Here is a 19,970-nt window from a genome sequence, read left to right as displayed (position 1 = left end):
TAGCGAGTAACATCTGAGGAAAAATTGGGTAGCTCAGCAATGACGAAATTCTCAAATTTGGATTCCAGTTTCCTAACTTGATACAGGTTTTCCCCAGTATCTGAAAGTATGCTATGCCTATGAAACCTTTTGTAAGCCAAGCTGGTGTAAAGTGAAGAAGCAATTACCATTAATTTATGTGTAAAAAATTTGAGTGTTTTCAGACCTCAAATTCAACATGCAAGATGTCTTTTCTTTGTTCACCACAATTGAAACGCTTGATTACATCCAGTTTTCTGCCATAACACCCTTACGAGCTCTCTTAGGTTTTTCTGATACCTTGGGACACAGCTTGCTAATGGAAGCACAAAATAAATCAAGATACAGCACACATGCTCACAGACACAGTTCAAAGCGATGGCGGCTTGATGCTGAGATACTGAGTGTGGTTCCTGGGGAAGGAGCTGGCGGGGCCACTCTCCCCACTCAGGGTGCCTGTTGCCCATATAATGGCTTGCTGCGCAACGAATGCTGAACGCTATTTTCGCTTTTTTTTTTTTTTTTCATAAAAGCAAAAGTCATCTTCAGATTTCTTTCAGTTATCAAAAACGTACTAATGTAGGTCTTTTGCGAAAGCGAAGTGGCGTAATGCGAACTTTTGAAAAGTGGGGGATACCTATATATTCATTCTACCAGCCAGACACTATTCTCATTCTATAGGACTGTTATTTTGAGCATATGGAATTATAGAATGTTCAAGGTAAAAGGTCCTTAAAAATAGTTTAACCCAACTTGACCTATATGGCAAGGAGATATATATACAGACCTGCAGGTTTGAGTTTGGAGCTAGAAATTGACAATGAGCTGAATTAAACTGCATAGTAAAGAGTTGAGAAATTTGAAGTAAATGGTTTGGATATCCGAGAAGAGGTAGATGAAAATTCCAGAGACCCAGTGTAACATGAGGAAAGGAAGAAAAAGGGACCCTCCTGCCATGGGAGATTTGGAGAGAGGCACTTAAGAGCTAGGACAAGCTGAAGATGGTGCTTTAGTGTGTTTTTATAATGTAAACTTCTTTTTCTGTCCCTTATGAAATCTTCAGCAATTCTATATTTATCACTAATGCAAGTGGGTATTTTGGAGGGATGACTTATGGAGGGAGATGAGAGGACAATTGATATTTGGATTACATTACTATTTCTTTATTTGCATTAGAAATGCCTGTATAAGTTCATACATTTTGGACAATTTGTTTTCTTTTTTTTTAATGGGAACTGTATCTTCACAAGTAAATAAAAAATTAAATTGCTCACCATGTTTCAATTGGTTAGTTTGATGCTTAGCAGTCTTTCATTTTTCTACCCTTCTGTATTTTGTAGAAAGCAGTCCATGCCCTTCATGACAGGTAGGATCTACATATGTCCATAGTATTGTAGGAAGAATGCTAAAAAAGGATTTTCCTGTCCTTAATTTTCTTTCCAAAGGATTCCAAATGTCTCGAGTTTTGGAATGACTTTGCCTTAAGTGGTTATCACTGGAAAGTCTCTGTTACAATACTGTGGCTGTTATTAGACACAGGTGTCACATTGTTAAGCATATATTTCACTTTATTTCTCAGAGAAGGTGACTCAAAAGTCATAATCTATCACAGAAGGAAATGGCATGAAGGCTGGATCAAGTCGATGACTAAATGGAGAGAAACCTATTTTGAATGATTTGGTGAGAAGCTTCAGGAATCCAGAGGGCAGAGGAGGGTGTAGTTTTAAGGTTATGATTAGGGTGGTAAGGAAGTGGGAGACTGGTCCAAAGAGATATTTCATCTTCTTCAAAATGATGCCTTTTCTACTGTACAAATGAATGCAAAACAAAGGACAAAAGGGATAAAACTCAGGTTTAATTCCCTGTTATATTTATATCTCAATTAGGTATTTTTTCTTTCTAAATGATCAGTTCACTACTATTCTTTCCATATGAAATAATTTTCTTAACTATTCTCTTTTGAAACTTCTCCCATAATATGAGAAAACATTTAAAAAAATCACTGGAGCTAGTTTCCTATTTACTTAAAAAACTAGATTCTGTAAGCCATATTTGTAACTCTTGGTTTAAAATGTATGCATTTACTCTCAAGCCAGAGTACTTTGGTGACTAAGTAAACATAAGAGTTTAAAAATTTGAGGAACAGAATATTTAGAAAAAAACAACAATTATGTGGTTTTATTTCTCTCAGTACACAATGTGCACGCAGAATTAGTAGAAGAAAAATGTGGGAATTCTTACTTTGGGAATCCACAAAATGCAAATGTTAAAGGGTTGTTTATTAAGATGGATTTTAAGCATGCAGATAGTGTTAAGAATTAAATATTAATTTCTCAACCATCTACTAATCTTTAATAAGGATATACACATGGAAAACACCTTATTGGTACTATGAGGAAAAGTTCAGGTGTTTCAGTTTTTATAATTGAAAGCTATGGGATCTTCATGAAATATAGGAAAATCAATTCTCAGTTTTTAAAATCCTAATGAATTTGATTTTTTTTGGTTTTCTATATTTACCATTGTATTACAACATGATATTGCAGTGAAAAGTAGATGGAGAAATGAATATTATTCTTTTCATTTGTTACATGAAGAATATGCGCAAAGTATATGTGTACATGACAAGGCCTAATTCTGTGAACTAGTAATACAATTATATCCAATTATAAGTATAATGTGTTTGATCAAGTCCTCCCTGGAGACTCATATAGAGAAGAGGCTAGGGTTAGACACTGACCAGATGCCCACTCAGACAAGGTGCCCACTCTTTCTCTGAAGTTAAAAGAAAAATTGACGTAATTTACCCAAAAGGGAATTATTTTCTCTGTTTAGAAAGTTAGAATGGTTGCCTTTTTGCTTTTGTAATTTAAGATTTTAGGCTTTAAAAAAAATGATTTTTCCAACGGAAATAATTTCATAGGCAGATCTTCTTTTATTTCTGTTCATATGTGGCCTGAAGGACAAGTCTGGTTCCATTACTCGTGACAAAAGTATGTATACTTGGAATTAGTAATCTATACAGTTCAGAGTTTAGCTCTCTTAGTATGTCTGATTTCCAAGCTAAGTCGTTGGTTTGCCTAATTTTTGGAAATACTGAACACTAAATTGTTCATATGGTAAATCACAGATAAAGTACGTGGTAATGAATAATAGGTACAGATTGTTTAAACTCTTAGGTAAAATTTGATAAGATGTTTTACATAACTTTAATGAATTGACAAGGTCTTGTGGGGAAAGCAGTTCCAGATGGCAAACATACGCAAGGGATTTAGTCAAACAATATTTTGGCAAGAACATTATGAATTTTGTAATCACTTAGGAGCCAATCAAATACAAAGATTAGTCTAGTTAATAATCTACAATTATTGGTTAAAGAAGTATATTAGCACTAATTTCTCTCTATTCATCTTATCTTTTCCCTTTTTTCAAACCCACAAGCCTTTGGCACAATGAAGTGGGTAACCTTTATTTCCCTTGTCTTTTTGATCAGCTCTGCTTATTCCAGGGGTGTGTTTCGTCGAGATGCACGTAAGAATTCTATTTTTCTATTATTTAAATTTTCGTAGTAAAAGAACATTTTAGTAAACTCTGTATCTTTAAAGAAGTTTCCCTTTAGCATTTATTTCTAGACTATGATTGTATTTTGTATTTGTGAACCCACAGGAATTTATCTTATTAATATATTTCTAACATCCTAAGTGAAAAAAAGATGGTGAGAATTGTTTAGTAGCTATAATTTCCTTTTGCATATGAAGGAACTTAGAGTGACTTAAACTTCACAGAATGTAGTTGAAAATATAATTGATAACTTGAAATTCCCAAAGCCCTATCCCAAAATACCTTGATGTGTTAAACAAACACACAACAAAACCTGTGTTATTAATCTTGTAAATGGAACTTGTATTATATTCTTCCATTCAGACTGTCTTCTCCGTAGCTGTTAATAGACACTAAGAGAATTAGATCTTATCAAAATTTGAATATAAAGCTACAAATATGTAATGATTTAAATGATTTTTCAAATAGTATCATTGGTGATTGAATAGCTTCTGTTTAAAAGAAGTTATAGTTCACTGTCATCCTAATATTTTCTGTAGGGATCAGAGCTCAATATTTTAGGGCAAATGAATACCTAAGTCAAATGGAGAGAAACATAAGAAGTAATATCCTAATCAGTTGTTTTCATCAGACTTTAAATAAATATTTTTTTTTCCCCAGCCAAGAGTGAGATTGCTCATCGGTTTAAGGATTTGGCAGAAGAAAATTTCAAAGGCCTGTAAGTTAAAATATTGAAGTCAAATTTAAAGTTTCTAATAGCATTGGTTATTATTTTTAAATTCTTATAGTCTCCTGTCATCAGAGTCCAGACTCTAGAGTAGAAATTTCTGCACTGGAGAAAATATTCTATATCGGTGTTGTCCAATATGGTAGCCACTGGCCACATGTTGTTGAGTATTTTAACTATGGCAAGTGCAATTGAAGTACAAAAATTTAAATTGTATTTAATTTTAATGTACTCAACTTTATATAGTCACATGTGGCTAATGGGTACTATGCATTGGAAAATATAACTCTGGCACTTTTATTTAACCTGGATGATGAGAAAGACTTTAATATATGGTTCCTTTTGCAGCACACTTATTAAATTTCTTTACCTAGCAAACAGATCTGTGGTTTCTTGAGAGCATTTCAGTATTTTTTAATCTATTAAAAAATGAGAAAATAATTTATATTTTAAAGGTCAATGTCATTCTATAGGCTGATTAAATGTGGTGTGTGGGTTTTGTTTTTTTGTTTTTTTAATTTGTTTTAAATAGTCAAAAGACGTATGCAATGGCCCTTGTCTTAACGATTAGATCTATTTAGAATACATTTTGCTTGTTAGCTCTATATGTGTGCATCTACTCACGTGTACACACATGTTTAAACATGGTGGATATACATATCCTCTTTGCTTAGAAAGCCACATATGCCTGGTTAGGCCTCAGATGATAGCTGATGTGACTAGGCTTTCTGGATAATAGTACAATGTATAAAATATAAAACATATGCTTTTTCTCTAATATAGCAACCTACTTTATATTCAAATTTTATTATACTGCGTTTTTCTATGTCCTTTGTTGCAGGGTGCTCGTAGCCTTCTCTCAGTATCTCCAGCAGTGCCCATTTGAAGAGCATGTAAAATTAACAAATGAAGTAACTGAGTTTGCAAAAACATGTGTTGCTGATGAGTCAGCTGCAAATTGTGACAAGCCCCTTGTAAGTACAGTCTGGTGTTGAATATTAGTTCTTCTTTTAAGTACGCCTGAGCATTTCAAAGGGAAAACAGTCCCATTTTAGTTTTCTCAATTATTACTAAATGACCATATTTGTAAGCAACAGTCAAAAGTAGGTAGAACCATCGTTTTTTTCTATGATAGAGACATGCTAGCTATAATCACCGTTTTAAAAACAATACTTTCTGGAGACCACACCCAGTGGTTATCGTGTATTTAAATGGAAAGCTTTTCATTTGTAAAAGTCTCTTTTAAAAATATGAAGTTTGATTTCTTTTCATAGAGACTAATAGTGATAGCTTGTTTTGAAATCTCACAAAGAAGCAGATCAAATGAGAAGCTATCTGAACACTTTCCTCCTTAATGTGAATTCAGCTGCTACTTAGAGGATTATTTGTGCTTGATTTTTAAATTATGATTGCTCTCCTAGTCTTTAGCCTCAGGTGGAAATTAGAGTAACGTTTATTCCTTAAAGCCATTGACTATCTTTTTTGCCCTTCTATTTTATCCACTGTAATTAATAGTGTGACAGTTATTTCTTAAAAAATTACACATAGATGGTCAAATCAAGGGACACTCTCTAAACCTATGAAAAAAGTAGATTTTTATATGGTTTCCTAACCACGTTTTACCAGTATATTGCATTTTTAATACTATTCTTTGGGTATAAAAAATAATATACTGCCTAGAAATTTGAAGCCTTCTGTCTTCCGTTTAGCATACTCTTTTTGGAGATAAACTGTGTACAGTTGCATCTCTTCGTGCCACCTATGGTGACATGGCTGACTGCTGTGAAAAACAAGAACCTGAGAGAAACGAATGCTTCCTGAAACACAAAGATGATAACCCAACTCTCCCTGCACTGGTGAGACCAGAGCCTGAAGCTTTGTGTACTGCCTTTCAGGAAAATGCACAGAAGTTTTTGGGACAGTAAGTAATCAGATTTTTATGCTTCAAAATTAAAAATTATGAAATAGTTCAAGACTCACTGTAACAAAATATTTTCAACATTAAGATTTAGAAGCTTTTTTTCTAATGACAGGTTTTAAGAAGTAATATTTGATACTATAAAATTTTACATGATAAAAATTTGATCAAAGATCTTTCATTGAAACCGGATATGATCTGTAAGAAAAAAAATTGAAATTGACACGTATTATAATATTATGAAGATATATGTTTAGTTATTCTCAGAATTAATTTCATTTTAGTCAATAACCTTATATCACCAATACTTAACTATTTTATGTGTGTGTGTATATATAATTTATATATATGTTTAACTTTTTCATTGACTTGAAGAATGAAAAGGCAAGATCATCATGTGCAAATGGAGCTTAATTAGTAAATGAGATGTCTTTGGGTTTTGGGGAAAAAATTGATTACAATTGTTCTTGCAATGCTATTTGCTATAGAAAATTAACTCCCTGTTCTTTAAAAAAAAATGTAGGTACTTATATGAAGTTGCCAGAAGAAATCCTTACTTTTATGCCCCAGAACTCCTTTACTATGCTCAAAAATATAAAGAAGTTTTAACAGAATGCTGCCAAGCTGCTGATAAAGCTGCCTGCCTGGGACCAAAGGTATGCCCAGAAGAAGTACAGAACCAGCTCAGCCTCAAACCTCAGATGTGGGGCATCTTATGGCTAGATTTAGGGAACCAAAGTCTCTGATACAAACTTCTTTACATGGTCAAAAAAGACTTCCTCACTCTTATCCATCCCAAAGATCTTTCACCCTCATTGAAGGCCCCTCACATCCTCAATCCTCCCTTTTAAATTTTGCCAAAGTGCATTGAAAGAGGGAATCACTGTGCTTGTGTCTAAATATCCCTCCTCTTTTTTATGGTGTTGGTCACCATAGTGAAATACAGAAACTCATTTGTAAAATTGTGCAGCAGAGGGCCGTGGCTTTGTTTATCTTTTCATGAGGGTTTCTTATTGGGAAGGGAATTCAAAGTGAAGAATTTCACTGCATCCGGAATCCTGGATTTATTAATATTCCATAAATATTTATTATATACTGCATCACCTTTTCTAAGGTGTTTATTGATGTGAGAGTTGGTAGAGGAGGGATTGAAATTAATTATATGCAAAATTAAGAAGTCAGCAAAATTATATTCCCTAGGATATTAGTATACTCTGTTCCTATACTCTTTTCCTTCATTCCCCATAACTACCCAGTCTTCCGTTACGACCCAATTGCTTTTTCCTCTTTCTACATAGTAAAATAATTAATTGCCAATAGTGAGTACTTGGGAATTTAGGTGTACCTTATCTCTCTAAAATTTAATTTGACTTGGTCTCATCTAACTTCTGAAGGGGTATTTCATGTAGAATTGTTTTCTTAATACTTTCAAAATTATTTCTTTTTGCAGATGGATGCTTTGAAGGAAACAGTAGTGGCTGCATCTGCCAAAGACAGACTCAAGTGCTCTAGTCTCCAAAAATTTGGAGATAGAGCTTTCAAAGCATGGTAATTTAAATTTTGTTCTGTGCTATATAATCATGTAAATGACGATGATTCAGTTGACAAAATTGTATATTTATATAGCTTTTCACACAGTACTCTCACATACATCTTTTTGGTTGTCTAAAAGGTAGAATCTTAACAGAAGTGAAAATCAGAGCATGAATGACAATTTGTCATTGTTTTTTATCACAGTTTTTTCAAAGTAGTCAAAGAGTTTAGAGGATATATATATTTTATCCTTGTAAGACAGGGTATTGAAACTCCATTTATTTATAAAGACTAGGGATCTTATTCTAATGGTCCACTATTTTTATAAAGTTGTAGTCAGGGTCTTTATTTTTATCTCCTTCTGCCCCCTGCAATTATCTGAAAGTGTCTGGTTGTCCTTTTATGTTCTGATAATTAAATTCAGCCATTAAGGTTAATTCTCATTTTCTCATAGCTCCAGCTTTGTTCTTAATTTCTTGTTTTTGCCTGGGTCTATATTTTTATATTACTTAGCTAGTTTTAGGAATATCCTTAAATATCTGAACCACAAACCACTTCACCCATTCCCCCAGTCCCTCACTTGCTAGTCAACAATTAATCAACACAAACAGAAGACAAAGTGAAAACAATAGACATTTTGCAAAGTCTTTAGAAACCATCATTTGAACTATCTTTGCTTATCAACTTTACCATCTAACCACCAAAATCAAACAAATAAATAAACAAAACAATCCAATGTGAAATAATACACAGTCAAACACACTGTGATTGGTTTGGGGGAAGAAGTATCTTTTACAGACTTAGGCAACTCTGAAATGCCCTATGAAAGCATGTGAATATTTTGCCTTTTACATCTTGTCATAGGGTTTAGAGACTGTGCTGTATCAATGTCTTGGTAAAAATCTGCTTAATTAAAACTCTCTAATTTTGTAGAAGTTATGAAATTTCTGTTCTTGTTCTTCAGAAGGCAGGGAGAATGTATTTTAATTGGTATAAAAAAGTCACTGGAGTTTGTATGGCACTTTCCAGTTGATGAAAAGCTTTTATATGCATTATCTAATTTAATATTCACAATAATCTGATTTAGCATACTGTTGTGACACTATAGGGGCTGCAGCTCAGACAGTTTAAGTAACTTACCTAGGATCACACTCCTAATAAGCCACAAAGTCAGATCTGGAAGTCAGACATGGGCTCCAAACCTGATGCTCCTACGTATGCCACCTCCTTCAGAATCCCTCTTTGATTTTTGATTTTATGAATTGCTGGACTTCTTTCTAGCCACCACACTCTCTTACAATGGATAATTCTGCCCTAAGGAAACATTTTGCCCTAAGATAACAATTTGGTTCAGAGCTAGCACTAAAACAAGAACTAATAAAAGTTACAAATTATTTCTATATGTTATTTTGTTCTGAGTTTTCTTGTTATAAGTAGTATTTTCCTAGTGCTTTCACATAAAATATTGCATGTTAACAAAGTTTTGATGGGAGAATTTTCTTTTTAGGTCCGTAGCTCGCCTGAGCCAAAAATTTCCCAAGGCTGATTTTATGGAGGTTACCAAGCTAGTGACAGATCTTACCAAAATCCACAAGGAATGCTGCCATGGTGACCTGCTTGAATGTGCAGATGACAGGGTAAAGAATTCTCTGTATTCTCTTTGGTACTTACATATTTCAGTTGCTAGAATGAATTTGTTTAATATAATGGTGACAGCTGCCAGTGAATTGAAATTGTCTTCTATGCCTAATCTGCTCAGTCCTTTCCCTGCCTTGTGGTACTTTTTTTGGGGGTAAACCTGGCTATCCCACTCACTAAATGATCTGATGAACACTTTCACTAATTTGCAATCCTTTTCAGTCATACACTGAGAACAAAGGCTTAAACTGAAGTAGGACAGCTACAAAGGTAGATTTCTAAGATTTTTTTGGGAGGTGGGTAGAGTTGGAGAAGGGCTGGTACCTGAAGAGGTCTTTGGAAATTATGTAATCCTCCCCCGATATTCCCCCTTAATTAACTGTGTTAAATATACAAATATTTATAGCATGATGTGTCTTTTTCCAAAAGGTCAGTATATGACCAGATACCAGGATCATAATCTGTCATATTTTCTGGAAAATTTAAGGCAGATATTTTACATTTGTAAGTAGGGCCTATGACTAGGATCTTGACTAATTTTTCAAAAATCTCTCACACTTTATTTAGTTATTTGGTTTCAAAATGCCTGCACTTAATTTTGGGGACGATTTGGGAAAACGGTACTGGGTTTTATCAAAAAACTTAAATATCTTAACAGTTGAAATATAAAATTAATAAATAACTGACATGGTCCGCTGACTAGTTTTTAATTGAGTGGAAATGTTTTAGTTGTTCTCTCTGAGTCTCCAGGCTTAGAAGAACAGACTGAAAATGTTCACAGAAAGCAGGTTGGTATGTGTCTGTTCTTAGAATACAACGGACATGTTCCGCCAACAATAAAAGTCTGAAAAGAAAGTGTAGTAATGTCAATTTATGTTGAACAATTTTCATCAATTTACTTACAGGCAGATCTTGCCAAATATATGTGTGACAATCAAGATTCAATCTCCAGTAAACTGAAGGAATGCTGTGATAAGCCTCTGTTGGAAAAATCCCACTGCCTTGCTTCAGTGGAAAATGATGATTTGCCTGCTGACCTGCCCTCATTAACTACTGATTATGTTGATGATAAGGATGTTTGCACAAACTATAAGGAGGCAAAAGATGTCTTCCTGGGCACGTAAGTAGCTAAGGAATTATCCTGTCATAGCTTTGATATGGTCTGAAGATTTAGGAAGCTATTTTAGGCTTTGAGTTAGCATTGTTATAATTCCCATGTTGCCTACAGTGCTTCTTTTTCCTTCTATTTCCCAGCCTTTACATTTTTTGGAAAAAATTAATTGGTTTAAAAAAAATTGTCATAAAAAATAACTGTTCATGGCAAAATCTTAACCAATAGAAGAGTACAAAGTACTAAGTAAAAATTTCTATTTTTACCCACCCCCATTCCTTCTCCTTAGTGATATTTCTTGGAAACACCTCTACAAACAGTTTGTGTATATATAAATTATATATGTATTGTTTTTTATTCATTCAAAGATTATTTCTTGAATTACTATAACATATATATGTGAATATATATAATACATCTTTATATCTGTCCATCTATTATCTATCTATCTATCTATCTATCTATCTATCTATCTAACATCTATCATCGATCATATATCTGTCTATCTCATGGCAGCAGGAAGTATAAAGAGAAGTGTGGAGTTGACTACCAAGTGCTTTATATTTGGAAAGATCAAAAGTCCAGTAGCATGGCAAGGCATCACACAATTAAATGCCAAAATAAATGATTATATATAGACAGTCAGTGTGGAGATAAACTTTTGCATTTTTGTTGTTAGATTATAATAGTATTCTGTGCACTAAATAGTATTTCATAAAATTGTATACCCTTTAAGATTTCACTCAGGAAGGGCAAAGAATGTTTTAAGAATGTATCTCTATTTATCTGTCTATCTATCAAAATCTTTTTGAGGTATAGTCCAAATCAAACAAAGTATACTTAATAAGTATCATCAAACATTTAATATGTTCCAGACAGTGTATGTTATGCATAGATTATGTCATGTGTTTCTCACCTTATGAGACAGATACTATTATTATACCCATTCGAAAGAGGAGGAAACTGAGGCTCTGATAGTTTTAATAATTTGCCTAAGGGGATACAGTCAAATAAGTTGCAGAGCCAGGATTTGAATGAAGGTAGCTTTAATTCTGACCCCCTAGCCTTTAGCCACCAAGCTTTACCACATGAGGTTTAGTCAAATTGAGACCTTTGGCGTATAAGTTACTTTTGTGGTTATTCATGTGATCTTTTTCTTGTTTATTTGTTCAACTAAGTGTATGTGATTTTCATCTTAATTAGGTTTTTGTATGAATACTCAAGAAGGCATCCTGATTACTCTGTCTCATTGCTGCTGAGACTTGCCAAGGCATATGAAGCGACGCTGGAGAAATGCTGTGCCACTGCTGATGCTCATGCATGCTATTCTAAAGTGGTAGGTTTCCCAAAGGAAGAAACAAAATGTAGCTCTTTGAGTGGTCATTCCAATAACAAGGAAGAAAAATAATGCAAAACGTTATATAGTATGATACGATTTAGTACTATATAATGTTCTTGAGTTGGTTTCAATTTTGTGCTCTTAAACATTTAAGGGGAAAAAGTAGCTTAAAGTAGAATGGTTAATAAAATCTAGAATAGTTTAGAAAAAGAGATCTGAGGAGAGCAGTCTCCAACTTTATGAAATCTTGACCGTGTCTTTCTCTTTTTTACACTCCTCAGAACAAAATAAGGCAAAGTAAAGTAAATGGTAATTAAAAGAGATTTAACTTAGATATAAAGTTAACCTGATTCCAACATGTATCAAGCGTCAATAATTAGCCTCTTAAGGAAGATTGTGAATCTGTTCATTTAGAATATTTTCAAATCTTTTTGAGAAGGCTTAGGAATGGTTTTACAAGAAATTAAGTAAGGAGAGGAAATCTGTTCTGGAGGATTTTTAGCATATTTAGCATGTTTAGTATACTAAGTACTTTTAATGTACATAGTGGTTTCCAAACTTTAGAATCAGAGGAAAATCATTCTTTCCTCTACGAACTGATGGACAGGCACTGTGTTGGAACTGATGGCCAAGGTACAATCTCTAATTTCAGAGAGCTCAGAATCCAACTGGAGAGACGGATTAATAATAATGCTCACAATCATAGCTATTACTTATTGAGCTTTTATTACGTTCCAGGCACTGTTTTAATTTCATTAGCTCAGATGGTTTACAGAGTAATTCTCTGAGGTGAGCATAATCTCCATCCCCTGTTAGAGGTGAGGTTTCTAAACCTTGGTGATTGGAAGTAAAGTTGCACTACTATAAAATGAGTCAGATGGCCTGGATCAAATGCCAGCAGTCACACTCCGGAGCTTGAGTATTTTTAATCACTTATACTATACAGTTTGTATATGTTATAAAAGATTTGCCATCAAAGGTCTATTTACATGGCTTAGAGCAGAAAGAAAGAAGGATATCATTCTGCCTATAGGGGTAAAAAACAGCCTGCATCTGGTCCTCGGGTGGAATTCTGTAAACACAATTCTTTTATCTTTCAGTTTGATGAACTTAAACCTCTTGTGGATGAGCCTCAGGAATTAGTCAAAGAAAACTGTGATCTTTTCGAAAAAATTGGAGAGTATGGCTTCCAGAATGCGTACGTATTTTTGTTTACTATTTTTTCTTGATCAATTTGTAATTATTTGATTTAATATGTAGACCACCCATTGTAAAATTTTTAATCTTGAAAATACAGTATATATTTCTAATCCCTCTCTGTGAAGAAAGACTGGAGAAGGAGAGATAAAATAGTTGAAAAGGATGAAGGGGCCTATATTTGAGTGCAGTTTAAAAAACTGGCCTCTTGAGACTGGGAAGGAAAATGCTAAATCTTGGGATATAGGAACTGAGGATGCCCTTTGACAGTTATGGAATCCTTTATGGGCAAACAAAAAACAGCTGTGCTTTACAAAGAAGGAAATAGTTGGCCTTTCATAAGTAGTATGAAAGAAGTATTGTAACATATAAGGCGATAGACTAGTGTCCTGGTCTAATCGAGTGTTACCTATGGAGGTAAAGATAATAAGGGACACATCATGAGGTGGATATTTATTGTTCATCTTACACAGGTCAGCACTCTTCTAAGTGTGGGTGCTAGGGAACCTCAGTTAGAACCACAGTGAACAAGCATCTTCCCTTGAGTAGATTACAGTCCTGCATTGACTTTCAATGTTGATTGGCATTCTTAATAAAGGATTGTTACATATTAGATACCACACCAGGTTGGTTGCATACTTTATGTCTTTTAATGTTGCACCATCCCTATTGAGTCAGGTATCTTTCCTCCCATTTTATAAATGAGAAAATTCATCCATATTATTCAAATTTAGCACAGTGCTGATGTTAAGCTCTCAGTAGATTTTATTGAGAGAAAGAAGCAATTAACAAATATATGAATGTCACTGAACTATAGTAAGTTAAGTCACCTTCCTAATATAATACAGCACAGGTGCAATTCACAGTTAGGCTTAACTAGTTAATTAGGACAAGGTTTCCCCCCACACTACCCCACCAACCTGGAGATGGAGATAATTTTATGAATGGAAATCATTTAAATTGATTTTGGCTAAGTGTTCTTTGCTTTACGTACTATGTTAGAAAAAAAAAGTGTCTTGCTTGGCTGAAAACACCCAGAATATTTTGTTACAGGCTCATAATTCGTTACACCAAGAAAGCACCCCAGGTGTCAACTCCAACTCTTGTGGAAGTTGCAAGAAAACTAGGAGTAGTGGGCACCAAGTGTTGTAAGCTTCCTGAATCACAAAGAATGGGTTGTGCAGAAGACTATGTGAGTCTTTTAAAATATAATAAGTTAATAATGATGAATTTTTGCCTTTGGATATTGACAAACCTAACTTTCAGAAGCAGGAGTGAACTAACGTGTGTGTATGTGTGTGTGTGTGTGTGTGTGTGTGTGTTTGTGTATGTGTGTATATGTGCATGTGTGCATATGGTAGTGGGAGCCAGGACTTGATCCCCTATTATCCTGACCATCAGAATGAAAATTTAGATAAGATTCCAAAGATGATAAATTGTTTTGGAAAAATTGCATGAATTTTCAATGTTTTATTCTGGCATTAAAAAAATGTTCACTTTCTTTGGAGTCTTTCCTGTAATGTATCAATATAAGGCTGTTTTTCTGCCACTCCAACACATACCTTAGACACTTTTAAATGATTTTAAAAGACTTTTAAAAGAGACTTTTAAAAGAGACTTTTAAATGTCCCTTATTATTTGTAGTTCTGAACATAAGCAAATCACTGCCTCAAATCAACCTTGGATTCAATGTTGTTAGTTAAAATACAACACTTCACTTGGTCCATTGGAAAGTAGGAGTTCACAGAAAACTTTTAATTATGCTTCTTTTACATTTCCGCTCTCTTCCCTGTTGTTTAGCTGTCCGCGGTCCTGAACCGGTTGTGTGTGTTGCACGAGAAGACGCCAGTGAGCGAAAGAGTTACCAAATGCTGCACAGAATCCTTGGTGAACAGACGGCCATGCTTTTCTGCTCTGGAAGTCGATGAAACATATGTTCCCAAAGAATTTAATGATGAGACATTCACTTTCCATGCAGATATATGCACACTTCCTGAAACTGAAAAACAACTCAAGAAACAAACGTGAGGAGTATTTCATTACTGCATGCATTTGTAGTCTTGATAGTGAGAACTGCACCTTGAAATTAGTAACTTTTTCGGAAGTAGTGTGATTATATTCCTTAGAAAAGAATATTTAAGTATTGGTCTTACTAAGGTGATAACAATGTCAAGAATAAATGAATATGTTTTTGTTTTCTTAGAAAAACAAACAACAACAAACCCCCAACAAAACTATATTATAATCTTGCCTAGAAATCATTCAGAATAATTTTGTGAATAAACGCTCCAGTAGAATAATATCTTAGGACAGGTCCAGTACAAAAAGCTGAACCATCAATTGATGCATTACCTCAGATAACACATTTGTTAGTAGAAACCGTAGGAGAACTTATTTCTAGGCAAAAAGGATAATTTTAACTTTGTTCTATGACAACCCACAGGTGAGACAAACCCCCCAACATGTAACTTTTGAGAATGGAATTTGGGTGAAAAACATCTAGAAATGCGAATTCCGAGTCTTGACTCCCTACTGCTGTCAAAAGGGGTTAGAAATGCAACATAAAGTTACTATTATCTCTGGTGGGTTCCTATCATGGCCATAGGCTAAGGATAATATTGCAAAACTATTGCAATATTATATTTTGCAATATTATTGCAATATTATATTCTCTCAAGTACTAGAATCTCTACAGATGTCAAGGAAAGAAAACCACCCGCTTCCATGAGTTTGAATAATTTGATTTCCCAAGGTCTCCCCACTCTTCACTTTCAAAGGGCCAAATTTCAAAGACTGAATATAAAGATTCTCAGGTTAGAAACTTTTAAATAGAGTCTAAGATAATTAAGCATCTAAACATCATTTTTAGCTCTTACATCGCTATAAACTTCAATGTGGCATAACTTTCAAAACCTGAAAAATTTTCTAATTGCAATATAAGGCTTTCCAAAGATTTAACTGAAAAGAGATTTATTGAGATTTGTTGACACTAAGCATGTTTTGCAATTTACATTGATGATTTCATTCAATCCTTCTACAAATCCTATGAAGGTAGATTTTATTTTCCTCATTCTACCAATGAGAGTATTGAAGTTTACAGTGGCAAGCCTGGGGCTCGAGCTCAGACTTACCTGCTCCAAAACTTACAATCTCAAACAGCAGCACTACTGTCTTTGCCATCTCTAGTTCTCTTTATGTGAGTAACCTTTTCCCTGTTTTATTTTGTTTTGATTCAATGCAGTGCACTTGTTGAGCTGTTGAAACACAAGCCCAAGGCAACAGAGGAACAACTGAAAACTGTTTTGGGGAATTTCTCAGCTTTTGTAGAGAAGTGCTGCACAGCTGCTGACAAAGCGGCTTGCTTTGCTGAGGAGGTACGGGAGTTGTCTTCATTTTAATATATCTAATCTCCTTTGTTGTTGCATCTGATCAGGCTAGGGCTTGGGGGTTTCTATACCTGCAGGACATTCCGTACATGTGGGGCAGAAATCTTATTCTACATACAGTTGTCTGACAAAATGACTTAAATAGCTCTCTTTCTCTCTCTCTCTTTTTTAATCTCCTGCTGCACTAGAGCATATTATTGTTTGCAATATTTTTTCGTTTTCCAAAGTTGTGATGTTTAAGAATAGAAATAGAAGTATTTGGAAGTTCTGAAATCTTTTGGTAGAGACATCAGTAAATCAAAACATTAATATATTTAAGTATTTTCTTTAAAAGTGCTAATTTGTGATTTGGTTGAATCTGAGTACTTGATTTTACAGGTTAGTAGGGAAATTTATATTTAAACAGGTAAATCATTTAATATTTTCCCCTATGACTTGACAGTGATGTTTTTATTCCTTTGGGGACAATGGATTTCAGTAGGTTTCCTTCTAGAGAGTCCAGTATTAAGCTAGAATTAAAGGATGTGATATATGTTAAATTACTCTTTAATCACCAATGGCTGTATAAATGTTAATTTTTTATCATAATAGTGATGCTAATATTTTTCCCAAACCTGTCATTTCTTTGTATTCAGGGTCCAAAACTTGTTGAGTCAAGTAAAACGACATTACAATAAAAACAACACAATCACAAGCTTCTCAGGTAACTATACTCTGGATTTAAAAATACTAATAATTATAATATTTATTATTAAAATAGCAAAGATTGACTGACCATTTGCTAAAAGCCACATAGACCAAGCCCTGTTCTAAGCGACTTATATATGTTAACTTATTTAATTCTCAAAATAGTTGCCAAAGTTCCACTATTATTCCCATTTTTTCAGATCAGAAAATGAAAGCACAGATCAGCACATAGGTTCCATAATTCACCCAAGGATCACCCAGCTAGTGAGAGGTGGAGCCACAATTCAAAATTCAAACCAGAGCTTGACAGTCAATCACGGTCCTGCTCTGACCTAATGTGACACAGTAGACAGAGCGATTCAACTGAGCAGTGGCTCAGCAGTGGGATATGTTCAGGCTGGACAATATGAAAGTGCATTTTTGTAGGTTAAAAAGAGGTGACTGACAATGATTTTACAAGGTTCAACCTCATAGTTCAATAACAAATTCATTTCTTTGGAGAATATGATGGATCTATCTTATATGAACTTTCATTCTTAATCGTAAAGAATCTGCTCTAAGTTTGTAGTGTGTCAACATGCTGAGTTTTAATAGAATTTTCTCTTCTTATGAAAAGAAGACCCACTTTAAAATTCAGATGTTTGACCATAAACATGTTATATCCATTTTGGTTGTAATACTTGGGGGTAAATTAAAAGATAGAATGAACTTTCTTTTTTAAAGCAAGTGTCCAGCTGTTGTTTAGCATGAATTATTTCCATGCTTTGCAAACTGACTGTAATGTCTATTGTACGACTGGATTTTAACTTACCCTTTGCCCACACGAAAACACCTGCATGTTGTGCATTCAGGCAAGGAAGCAATTTTGAATCGCTGGGAATTTGATCATTTCAAAACGTGATTCGTTTTAGTCCTAAACATCAAGGTTTTATTTTAGAGGTCTGACTTGAAGAAGACACCTTGTTTGTTTGTAATTAACTTAGGTAAGAAATAGGCATTAAGGAAATAACTCTGAGGAGTGATGAGGAAAGCCCGTGACTTCAAAGCTTGAGAAGTCCGATGACATCAGTGATGAAGAGAGACTTTGCAGTGCTTACTGGGGTGTCCTTTCCCTCAGCCCAACAAAAGAATTCAGCTGCCATGAGTCTAGGGCAAGCTTGAATTATTATCATTGGTGGGCATTGCAGAAAGACAGTCAAAGCAATTTGGTATTCATTTAAATAGATTTGGAAAACACACGCCATTTTACAAGCAATACTTGTATTTATTTTTTATTTTTTTTTATTTTTTTCCAGCTTGCCCTGGAATAAGAAAAAGAAAGAGAAATGAAGACCCAGAGCTTATTCATCTGTTTTCCCTTTCATTTGATGTAAATCCAACAGCCTGTCTAAAGACCAGAAATTTCTTTAAACATTTAGCCTCCTTTCTCTGTTCTGCAATTAATAAAAAAATAAAAACGATCTAATATAACGGTTCAGGACTGTTGTTTTTCAAAGAATGACTGCCATCCTGATTATTTTGTAGGTTCTGTGCAAGTCCCACTGTTTTCTCTTTCCTCACTTCAGTGGAGGACTTCTAGTGTCGAATGGGCTACTTAATTAAAAGAAACATCAATACTCTTCTGAGTTAGGGACTATCAACATTTAAAGTAATATTTTAACATTATGATAATTCTGAATAAAAGAATAAAGATTGTGGTACACTTAAGGTATATAAAATAAATGGCTTTTCCTTACTATTAGAACTCCCTAAGCAAAGAAGATAGAGATGATTGTAAGGATAGTTAATTGAATGGGGGAAAAACACTGATCCTAGAAGAAATTTAAGATAGTTTAGGATGACAATACATGAAGACTGTAAGAAGTTTAACAAGTTTTGAGTGGAAGAGAGGATTAGGAGGCTTGGACAAAAGTACAGTAAGGAAAATTAAGATGTTATATTCAATATCAGGCCTCTTTTCCCTGGTCTCAGAGGTAACAACTGATATTAGACCATTGTGTATGAATTTACTTACTAAAAGTCATTTATTCCTTATTACTTTGTATATAGTGTTTTATTTTTGGTAGAATTGGTTTCATAGTGTACATGCTATTCTACCACTTGTTTACTTTGTCCCTAATAATAATGCTTTACAGTTTTATTTTAAGTATAATGCCTGCAAAAGATTTTGGTACCAAGTTTTTTTTAAAAAAGGCTGTTTCTGTATCTGGAATGTTACAGTCCACACTCTGCCCCACCCCCAGCCAACCCCCAATTTGGCCTTATGTTGATGGCATCAAATACTTTTCCACATTTTTGCAATCATCACAAATGTCAGAGAGCCTGGGAGGAGAGAAATAGAGATGGGTGGCTTGTCGAGTATCCCAGAGGCAGACGTAGACTATTTTGAGTAAGGCTTTTCTGTACACCTGGACCCACATGGGACTGGATCTGAGTACCTTTGCCTGGATGGTATTGCAGTCCAGGCACTAAAGGGAGAGTTGAAACTTTTGGAGCGAAATGTTCCAAAATGCAGGCCCCCTGGAGCCTGGCTTTCCCTGCTTCCTGCAGCGTCTACCAGATTTTCAGAGTTGCCCAGGCACTTGAGTCTAAGAGAGGTCCAGGAGCCCAAGGGTCACTGTGCTTCTGAGACAATGGCCTCGCAAGTGCATTGTTCTGGCTGGCTGGCTTTCACGTATGTCTTTTGCTGCACAGTGCAGGAGATTGGGCCACCAGAACGGGGTAGACACACTGGTCTGTGTGTGTGTGTGTGTGTGTGTGTGTGTGTGTGTGTGTGTGTAGTGTTCTTCTCATTTCCTATCAGCAGGTACATGACATCCACATGAATCATCATCAGGAATGTTGAGATTGAGCAC

General features: G+C 34.6%; 1 protein-coding gene across 1 annotated transcript; it reads left to right on the top strand.

Moving 5' to 3' along the window:
* Positions 1–3,221: 3,221 nt before the first annotated feature.
* On the top strand, positions 3,222–18,585 carry ALB (albumin). Its single transcript, XM_019720846.2, has 15 exons — positions 3,222–3,549; positions 4,240–4,297; positions 5,148–5,280; positions 6,016–6,227; positions 6,748–6,880; positions 7,675–7,772; positions 9,265–9,394; positions 10,301–10,515; positions 11,710–11,842; positions 12,946–13,043; positions 14,096–14,234; positions 14,843–15,066; positions 16,284–16,416; positions 17,064–17,131; positions 18,411–18,585. The coding sequence occupies exons 1-14, from the start codon at positions 3,471–3,473 to the stop codon at positions 17,103–17,105; spliced, it is 1,827 nt and encodes a 608-aa protein (XP_019576405.2). The 5' UTR covers positions 3,222–3,470; the 3' UTR covers positions 17,106–17,131; positions 18,411–18,585.
* Positions 18,586–19,970: the final 1,385 nt, after the last annotated feature.

This window comes from Rhinolophus sinicus, linkage group LG02 (genome assembly GCF_036562045.2).
Source record: "Rhinolophus sinicus isolate RSC01 linkage group LG02, ASM3656204v1, whole genome shotgun sequence".
Taxonomy (NCBI): Eukaryota; Metazoa; Chordata; class Mammalia; order Chiroptera; family Rhinolophidae; genus Rhinolophus; species Rhinolophus sinicus.
The sequence above is the reverse complement of the archived record's forward strand: the minus strand, read 5'-3'. Positions and strand labels throughout refer to the sequence as shown.